The sequence below is a fragment of the Corvus brachyrhynchos genome, unplaced genomic scaffold (assembly GCF_000691975.1).
Source record: "Corvus brachyrhynchos isolate BGI_N302 unplaced genomic scaffold, ASM69197v1 scaffold114, whole genome shotgun sequence".
NCBI classification, from domain to species: domain Eukaryota; kingdom Metazoa; phylum Chordata; class Aves; order Passeriformes; family Corvidae; genus Corvus; species Corvus brachyrhynchos.
The window spans coordinates 2,791,225-2,800,126 of NW_008238337.1; the positions used below are offsets into that span (position 1 = coordinate 2,791,225).

The following is an 8,902-nucleotide window of genomic DNA, read 5'->3' on the forward strand; positions in this document are numbered from 1 at the left end:
ACAAATACCGATGATCCGATATGCCGTGCAGTGCATCTTCTGCTCCTGACCACAGCTCTCCCTTGCTTCCTGCAGATCTCCCTGGTGAGCCAAGAGCCCGTGCTGTTTGCCCGCTCTATTGCAGATAATATTTCTTATGGCTTAACTTCAGCCTCCTTCGAGTCAGTGGTTCAGGCTGCCCAGAAGGCCAACGCCCACAGCTTCATCACTGAGCTACAAGACGGCTACCACACAGGTACCCACCCCTCTGCAGGGCCTGGCAGCTGGACTTCTGTGGCAGCTCTTGATTTGTATTTTGACTCCTTTCTCTCTCCCTTCACCCAACAGAGGCAGGTGAAAAAGGAGCTCAGCTGTCAGGTGGCCAGAAGCAGAGAGTGGCGATTGCCAGGGCCTTGATCCGAACCCCTCCCATCCTCATCCTGGATGAAGCCACGAGCGCGCTGGATGCAGAGAGCGAGCACGCGGTGAGAGGCTCACTTGGGTGTTTGGGCCAGAGAGGGTTTGGAGGACAGACTGTAGCTTCAGTTTCCAGCCTGTGGGCAAGCTTAGTCTTGACATGGTGCACTCAGAGGGTGGAGTAAGCTGCCAATTCCGTAGCAGGAATTTGCTTCCAATGCTCTTGTAGCCACCAGGAAAGGAAAAATTCCACATTCACAGCAGCCAATGCCTGACAAACCTGATGAGGTAGGGATCTTTGCTGATTTTTTCAATGTGGAAAGTGTTAATTGGCATTCAGAGACTCTGTGTAGCCTTTTAGGACAGGATACAGAGGAAGACCCTATAAAATGATCTGCAGCAAGGAGAGTTGGACTGCCTGAGCTCAAATCCCAGCCGAGGCACCAAGGAAGCCACACTTGCAGGAAAACCCTTGAGCATCCTGTGAACTGGTTTATCTGTCTGGGATGTGATGACCAAACAGCTCTTCCAGCAGCAGTTTGACCTCACTGATGCAATGACATGAGGGAAAGCCTGTTCAAGGCTGGGGTTTGAGGATGTGCCTCCAATCCCAGAGGACAAATCCTGCTGGGGCAGCACAAGTGTCTGACCTTGGAGCAGCTTGCTGCCTCATAGGTCCTCAGCCACGTGTGTGGTACCTGATGCCAGCCCAGGGCTGGTTTTGGCTACCCAGGGGTGTCAATGTGACATGTGCTTGATGGCCACCTGCCTGCCTTTAGACGTCAGTGCTATTGTCTCTTGATTGAAAAAAAGCCTCTCTTGCCTTGACTGGATACACTCAGGAAAGAATGCTGCTTTTCTGTGCAGCTGCATTCACCAGGTATCGGCTTGCTGCAGTCTCTGCCAGCACCACATGGCCTCCAAATTTGGGGCCCAGCTGTAACAAGTCCCCAGCTTGTAGGATCAGACCTGTGTTCATACCTCACCTGGCTGGACTGAGATGGTGTTTGGGCTGCAGCCGGGAGCTGGGCCGGACATGCTGGTGCTGGTAGTGCTGCAGGGAGCCAGAGGAGAACAGATCTCCAGTCCAGAGGTTTCTGGACACTGACCACAAAGCTGCTGTTCTCCCAGTGCCCGGGCGCTAACGCCTTTTCTCCCCGCAGATTCAGCAGGCGATTTACGGCGACTTGCAGAACCACACGGTGCTTGTCATAGCTCACAGGCTGAGCACTGTGGAGAGGGCACACAACATCATTGTGCTGGACAAGGGCCGCGTGGTGCAGCAGGGCTCGCACAAGGAGCTGATGGAAGAAGGAGGCCTTTATTCCAAGCTGGTGCAGAGACAGATCCTGGGGCTGGAGGGGGGCGGCACGGACAGTGTCCAGCCTGCGAAGGCGCCCGGCGGGCTGGAGGAGGAGTTCAGGATAGACCATTCCCTGCCGGCCGCGGCACAGGACGATTACAACAACGCGGCTCCCAAGTGAGGGCGGCCGCGGCCGGCGCTCGGACGCTCCCTGGGACGCTGGGCCGGAGGTGGCAGAACGGCACCGCTGGCTCGCCCCGTCACACACCCGTGCACACCCAAACACACACCATAGAGCTTCCTGCAGGACGGGCTGGCGGGGACCTGCCAGCTGGCAAAACAGGGATTTACCCGAGGGAGCTGGGTCTTTAGCAATTCTCAGCATTTCTACTGGGTTTCTTTTCTTACTACCAGTAACTCCTCTCGACTGGGACTTTTCTCCCATTGATCTGCATGTGTAACTGCTATTAACTGTAATGGATGTTAAATGCATGCGTGGAGGGGAAGGTTGAAAACCCCTCCAGGAATTTCAGGGGGTGGCTTTTGTGGCTGGATAGAAAAACGGTGAAACAAGGTCCTGCTCCCTCTGTCAATCTATGGGGCTAATCCAAAGTTGGCTGAAGCCTGTTTGGCTTTGGCAAAAACTGGATCACTCCCATGGAGCTGAATGCCGGGAGAGTTTTGCACTGAGTGCCTGCAGGCTCAGGCTCCCAACCATTGCTGCTGAGCTTGTATCATGTAGTATCCATCCTTGCTGGGACAAGCCAGGGGACCAGGAGGCAGATGTTACTTTCTGATTTTCTCTTGGTGCTTGGTGGGTGTTTGTTTTTAAGGATGAAATGTTTTACCATAATTGGGTTAGAATTTGGGGCTTGGGGTTGTCTTTTTTTTGATTGGTTTGTAGTTTTTTAACGTTACTTGTGTGCACTGTGCAATGTCTGTCTGGCTCCAGCATCCACTGAGAATTAGTCTGTTACTTCAGAATTTTTTTTAACTCACAACCCCGGTGCTGGTGTGAAAAAAACACTACTAAAGACAGGCATAAAACACTAAAAGACAGCACTTTATAAATCCCACCAAAGCTTTGTTCAGCTTCAGGCCACGCTAGTGACTTCACTGCATGGGAAATCCGTACAGTCACATTCCTTGAAGTCCAACTTCAGCTGCCTGAACTTTATAATGTGTTTCTTTGAATATAATTTATTTTAGTATGAGGGATAGAAAGAAATGTGTTGCTCCTAGCCCTTTGGGGTAATGGCTCTGGCTTAGTAGCATTATCCTGCTATAGATTGGCAAAAAATCCTATGCAGCCAGGCAGGTGCTGTTTTAAAAATAGCATTTCTAGGGGAACACTGACTTCAGACTCTGCATAGTTAAGAAATTCTCTCAAGCACTTTAGCTCTCATGTTTTCTGATACTTGAATGCTGCTGCATTTTCCTTTTCAGCAGGTTTGCATTTTTGTTATTGGCAATGTTTTGTTTTCATTTAGTGATGTTTTACAAACTCTAAATTTAGTGTCCTTGAGGAGGGATGCTCAAAAAAATAAAATACTACCTCTGCCACTCAACGTCGAGCTGCTCTGGTTGGGGGTGTTCTTTGCATTCCGGGTTTTCAAGGTAACGTTCATCTGACACCACAGCTGAGTGCAGCTGCTCTTGCACGTGTTCTGGGGAATGACAAGAGGAACCCACAGAGAAGGAGGTATGTAAAACACTTCAGCATCTGATAATAGCTGTGAGCCCAGCAGTCGGGATAACTCATTTTCATCCCACATCCCTTTGGGTGTCAGTCTCCCAGGGAAGGACAGGCAGTCTAACCCGTTCTCAAGGCACGGTGCTTCCTGACTGGAATCTTTTCAGCTGCTGGCTTTTGTGATATAACAATCTGTGCCTCAGAAGAAGAACGAGATCTCTTTTTGTTTTTCCTCCCTCCACTTAGGGAACCTGTGTGGCACTCTGAACTCCTCAAGCACCCCTTCAGTAAATGGCCAGGAGTTCCTGCTTGATGAAAGTTTGCACTGTGGGTATGAGGAGGTTGGGGGTTCCACCCAACGCTGACAGGCAAGTGATTAATTCTGCATTTTTATCAGTACCTGGGAGCAGAACATGGCCACCAGTACACAGAAGTGGAATTAATTTCTGCTTAATTGAAAAACTGGGGGAAAACCCAAATTGGGTTACCTGGGAACTAGAGAAGCCAATTCACCCTGTGAAGCACTGGTAGGACAATGATCATTAGCACATGAGATGCCAGGAAAGAGACTTTGATTGTATCCTGTGTCTCCCTCCCAGGCAGGGCTGCAAAAAGGGAACTGGAGGATGCAATCAGATTCGTTTTATTGCAAAAACTACACTGAATTTCAGGAAGGGAACTCTGTTTCCCAAGCCTGCTGTGATGATAATCCCATCATTGTATTCCCAGGTCAGGTCCAAACAGCTTCAACTGAAATGGCACACTGGAAACAGCAGATTGTCTCTGCTGGTGGCACCAGTCCAAGCTGATAACAGGGCCTGACTTTGTTCATTGCCACAGGTGCTGAATTCTCTCTTCTGCATCCAGATAACTCAAGGCTGCTTTTCCACTGAGCCTCTCATCTTGTGGCTTCAATGGGCCCTTTTATTGTGCTGTTGGCATGTTACAAGTGGCACTGCTTGTGTGCTAAAGCCATGAGGGTTTTCTTATGCCCTGGAAGATGGGTGGGAGCTCCACACACCACCAGGGATCCAGTAGAATTAATCTAATGCAGATATTTTTGCTTGCACAAACCCTAGGTCTGTACAGAAAATCCTGCCTTTCTAAATCGTTCCAACTACAGCTTCTTTTTGAAGTGAAAATCAGGGTCAGAGATGCCCATTAGCCAGACTAAGCCTGGCAGTAAAGCTGTGCTTCACCCAAAGCAGCAGTGGGAACTGCTCCAGTGCTGGAACACGAGCTGCTCCCTGGAGCTGCCCAATCCCTTGGGCCTGGCTGCCTGTGGGCAGCCTGTGTTTCAGGCTGTTCTCCTGGAAACAAGGCCACTGTTCCCTCTGAAACCCTGGGCTGTAGTATTTTGTGGCTGTGGCTTTGGCCAGAGTTGACATTTACAAGGGAACGTGAACAAAATCAGTTCAAGAGCTTCTCAATTAGAGTGATGGAGATAAAAAGTTTTTTTTCTTCAAAGAGAAAAGTCCTCACAGGGAACTCTGAGGGGTTCATCTGAAACCTTAACCTGGGGGCACTGAAGACTGTCCTGGCAGAACTGCAAGCAATTAAGCATTTGAAAGCACAACTGATTGCAAAGTTGACTGTATATCCCATGGCAGCTTGTTTTCCTGACTATGAATAAGCTCTAACCATTCCCTGTAATAAGTATAACCACAGCTTTATTTGATTTAAACAGCAGAAAACCCCATCCAAGGTGAAATCTGAGAGTGGATCCTATAGTCCCAGCACCTCCCCAGGGACCTGGATTTACCCTGTACCTTTGCACAGCCAGGGTCTGTGGCTGACTGACCCAGTAAATGAGCACACAGTGATGGAAAAAACACAGCTGTGTTTATTCCAACAACTTTGTCTCCTGGCACACCAACCTCTGCCTCAATAAACAACTGTGTGTGTTTCAGTGGCTGCACTTTCTAGGCCTTCAGCAGGTCTGGAAGTGCCACAAGCAAACAGAAAGTGCTTCTAGCTTGGGTTCAGAGATGTGGTTTAGTCTGGGGAGGAAAAATAATATCTGCCTCTTCTATTCCAGCTTCAATGTGAGCTTAAGGCAAAGAAAATAAGTGCAGATAAATAAACCTGCTGCTCTTCTCACACCTGCAGCTCCTTGGAAGGAAGGAGCACCTTACAAACACCTAATTCCTGCTCTCTCTCAGACAGCAGGAGCACTGAGCTCTCAAACAGAACGGCTGTTTCTCTGCCAGGCTGCTGAATACACAGGTCATTTCCATGTGTGAAGGAATCCGGGTTGTGAAATCTAAACAGAAGTATAGGCTGTGCTTAATATACAGAAGGAAGTTAAATTGCAAATAAGCCCAAAAACTTATCTGTACATTGAGCAACCAGACTAATAGGGGTTAATAGACACCAAAGACGAGATTTGCAAATTCAGTGTGTACATAACCAACCAGTTTGTCCAGGAAAAGAAAATAAGATGTGAAGGTGACTTGCAAAATATGTCTAAATCTAATAAATATGCATGAGTGCAGTGCTATTGACCGTAAAAGGATATGAGGTACCAGGAGGAAATTCAAGATCAAGTTTAAATAGAAAAAAACCCCTAACATCTTATTTAAACTAGTCTGGATGCCAGTTCTCCCCAAGATTGGAGCCTGACTTCTTATTCACCATGACATGGTTTCCCCTGTAATCTTCACAATTTTTTTTTATTCCATTTCTCCTGTAATAAGAAATCCTGACTTCTGTACTTTGCCTGCTTACAGTTCTAATGTACTCGAATGCTGTCACCCTTCAAAAGGATTTCAGCAAAGGCAAATAGGAACCAAGCCTGGGGAGATGATAAATCCCAGCCTGCAGCACTGCAATATTTGATAAACCCTGTAGCCCAAAATCCTGGTTTATCTGCAATCCTTCATATCCTGTCCAAGTGACGCGCTGTCACAAAACCTTTATCTTCCATGAAGACTGCAGAATGGGAAGGCACTCTCCTACCTGTCCAAAGAGAAAGTATAATGATACAAAAGCAGTTGACTTCTATCTTGTGTCTCAGCCTCAGCTGCTTTTCTGGACAACTGGAGAACTCAATTACGTGCAGGTACTGACCAAAGTACAAATGTTTAATGGAGACTCCTCTCCACCATCACCAGAACCCAAATTACCTACACAGGGAGAAGTACTATTTTCAATGTACGTTGTACTTGAGCACAAATGAGTTATGTTCTCACCTGTGACTGAGCAGTTCTTATTATTCCTTTTTTTAAGCAAAAGGCATCATGGTTGAGGGAATCTGAGAGCTCCACTCAGGATCACACAGTGAGGCAGTGGCAAAACTAGATTTACAACATGGAGCTGAGTCAGACTCTTCCAAACCACACTCCCCCCCAAACCATTTATTTAGGTATGGCATGAAGTTCAAATTACCAGTGTTCTTGGGAAGAAAGGGCTTCTCCCAATTCCTCAACTAATTCCTTGTTTGTGTGTGTGTATATCTATACGTGTGTTTGCATGTGCAAATTTACAGGAGGTTTAACACACGGCTGTAACTCTGTTTGACGGGCATGTGCAAATACAGGGTACGTGGAATGGTGTTGGCAGGGTGACTATCTCCTGGTTTTAAATAACAGGGCAGGGCTGTAGTGACTGCAAACCCGTGTCAGTGCCCAGGGCACAGCTGCTGACTCACCTGGCACAGAGCACATCCCTGCAGCAGGCAGGTGTGCTGGGGTGGGTGAGTGCTGTCATACACGACACATGCCCCTATCACTAAACACCTTCTCCCCACCCTCGGCAGGCTCAGCTCAGCTTCCTGCTGTGCAGACATCGCGCCCTCGCCTCCCTCTGAGTGCACCCATTTTGCGCCAGGGTTGTGGAGTGCCTCTGCACCGAGCAGCCAGAAGGCCTGGAAGGCTTCCTCCAGCAGGGTCACCTTGTTGGTCGTTAGTCCCTGTGGATAATAATGACAAAGAGAAGGCTTCTGGGAGGGTGAGAGGCATGGGGAGCTGAGTTTAGTTATAGGACAAAAGAACAGCCATAAAGCTGTCACATCATCACTGTGTCCTGCCAGGAACTGCTGGGTCACTTCCTGAGGGTAACTGCAACTTCATTGCATCAGAATTGTCACTATATGGATTTTTTTTTTTTTCCAGTTAGATCAAAACTATCAACTCCAAAGGACAAGGACCACGTGGCCATTCCCTCCCCTTCTCACTTGGCTCCTGGTTCCTTCTGGCTCTCTCTCCAGTGTTACACACGCAGGAAATAATACACACACCCACACCCACGTAGGGACAAAAGCAGGCCAGGAAGGTGGTGCATGCCAAGAGATGCATATAACTTAGGCTCTGTTAACACAATTAATTGTTTCCAGGCATAATTGTCTTTATCAGCCCTGCTAACAGCAGCAGTAATTGGGGAGCTGCTGCTCCTAAGGGTTACCACATAGTGCCTACTGCAGTGCTGGTGACATGACTGATATGAATCAGAAGAACAAAATATATGGTGATTTAATTGACGCAGTTTTGCTACATTGCATTTCAAAAGTATTTAAATTTACCATGAAACACATCTTTGACAGATTATTTATTGACATTCACTGCTGAAGAAAAAAGTATTTAAGATGGATGAAATGACCTAACACCAAAGTTTGGCCAGATATGATTTTTAGCTATTTTTAGCCTAAATAAGTATTCAGCCTAAGCTTGAGAACAATAATGCAATCACTCTTTTGAGACTTACTCCAGCCAAGTCCCAACCGGGTAAGGAAATGCGAGTTAAATCTACTGATTTTCCTTCCTAATTTACAGCCGTGGAGTTTTAAACAAAAGGAGGCCATGAGTGGCTACAGCACTTCCAGGCATGAGCTTCGCGCTGGTGCGTGTGGTGGGGTTGTGAAGGCACTCTTGAGAGCTCGGCTCTGTCTGGCAGGGCACAGGACGGAGTCTGAGCCATCCCAGTGACCCGTCCAACCTCCGAGTGTCCCAGCAGCCGCATCCTCAGGGCCACACCTGGAGTCCCGTGTCCGCTTCTGGGCCCTCCATTCAGGAAGAATATTGAGGGGCTGGAGCATGTCCAGGGAAGGGAACGGAGCTGAGGAAGGGTCTGGAGCAGCAGGAGCGGCTGAGGGAGCTGGGAAAGGGGCTCAGCCTGAAGCAAAGGAGGCTCAGGGGGGACCTTGTGGCTCTGCACAAGTCCCTGACAGGAGGGGGGAGCGGGGGGGGGGGGCGGGCTCTGCTGCCAGGGAACAGGGACAGGAGGAGAGGGAACGGCCTCAGGCTGCGCCAGGGGAGGCTCAGAGTGGACATCAGGAGGAATTCGTTAACTGAAAGGGTGATAAAACATTAGAAAAGGTTGCCCAGGGAAGTGGTGGAGTCCCCATCCCTGGAGGTGTTTAAAGAAAGACTGGACGTGGCACTCAGTGGTCCGGTGGAGGAGGCGGTGATCGGTCACAAGTTGGACTCGATCATCTCAGAGGTCTTTTCCAACCTCAGTGACTCCGTGAGTGATCCCTCGGGATTCCGAAGGCCCCGAGTGCCTCACGTGAGCGC

General features: G+C 48.6%; 1 protein-coding gene across 2 annotated transcripts in view; it reads left to right on the top strand.

Annotated features, from left to right (window-relative positions):
* The window catches only part of ABCB9 (ATP binding cassette subfamily B member 9), a 13,224-nt gene extending 9,951 nt beyond the window's left edge, over positions 1-3,273 (top strand). For both annotated transcript variants that reach the window (XM_008634035.2, XM_017734782.1), the window contains 3 exons: positions 76-235; positions 328-464; positions 1,560-3,273. In XM_008634035.2, coding sequence (XP_008632257.1) covers positions 76-235; positions 328-464; positions 1,560-1,880 — 618 coding nt within the window. In that variant the 3' untranslated portion in view covers positions 1,881-3,273. The remainder of the gene's footprint in view (positions 1-75; positions 236-327; positions 465-1,559) is intronic.
* The last annotated feature ends 5,629 nt before the right edge of the window (positions 3,274-8,902 follow it).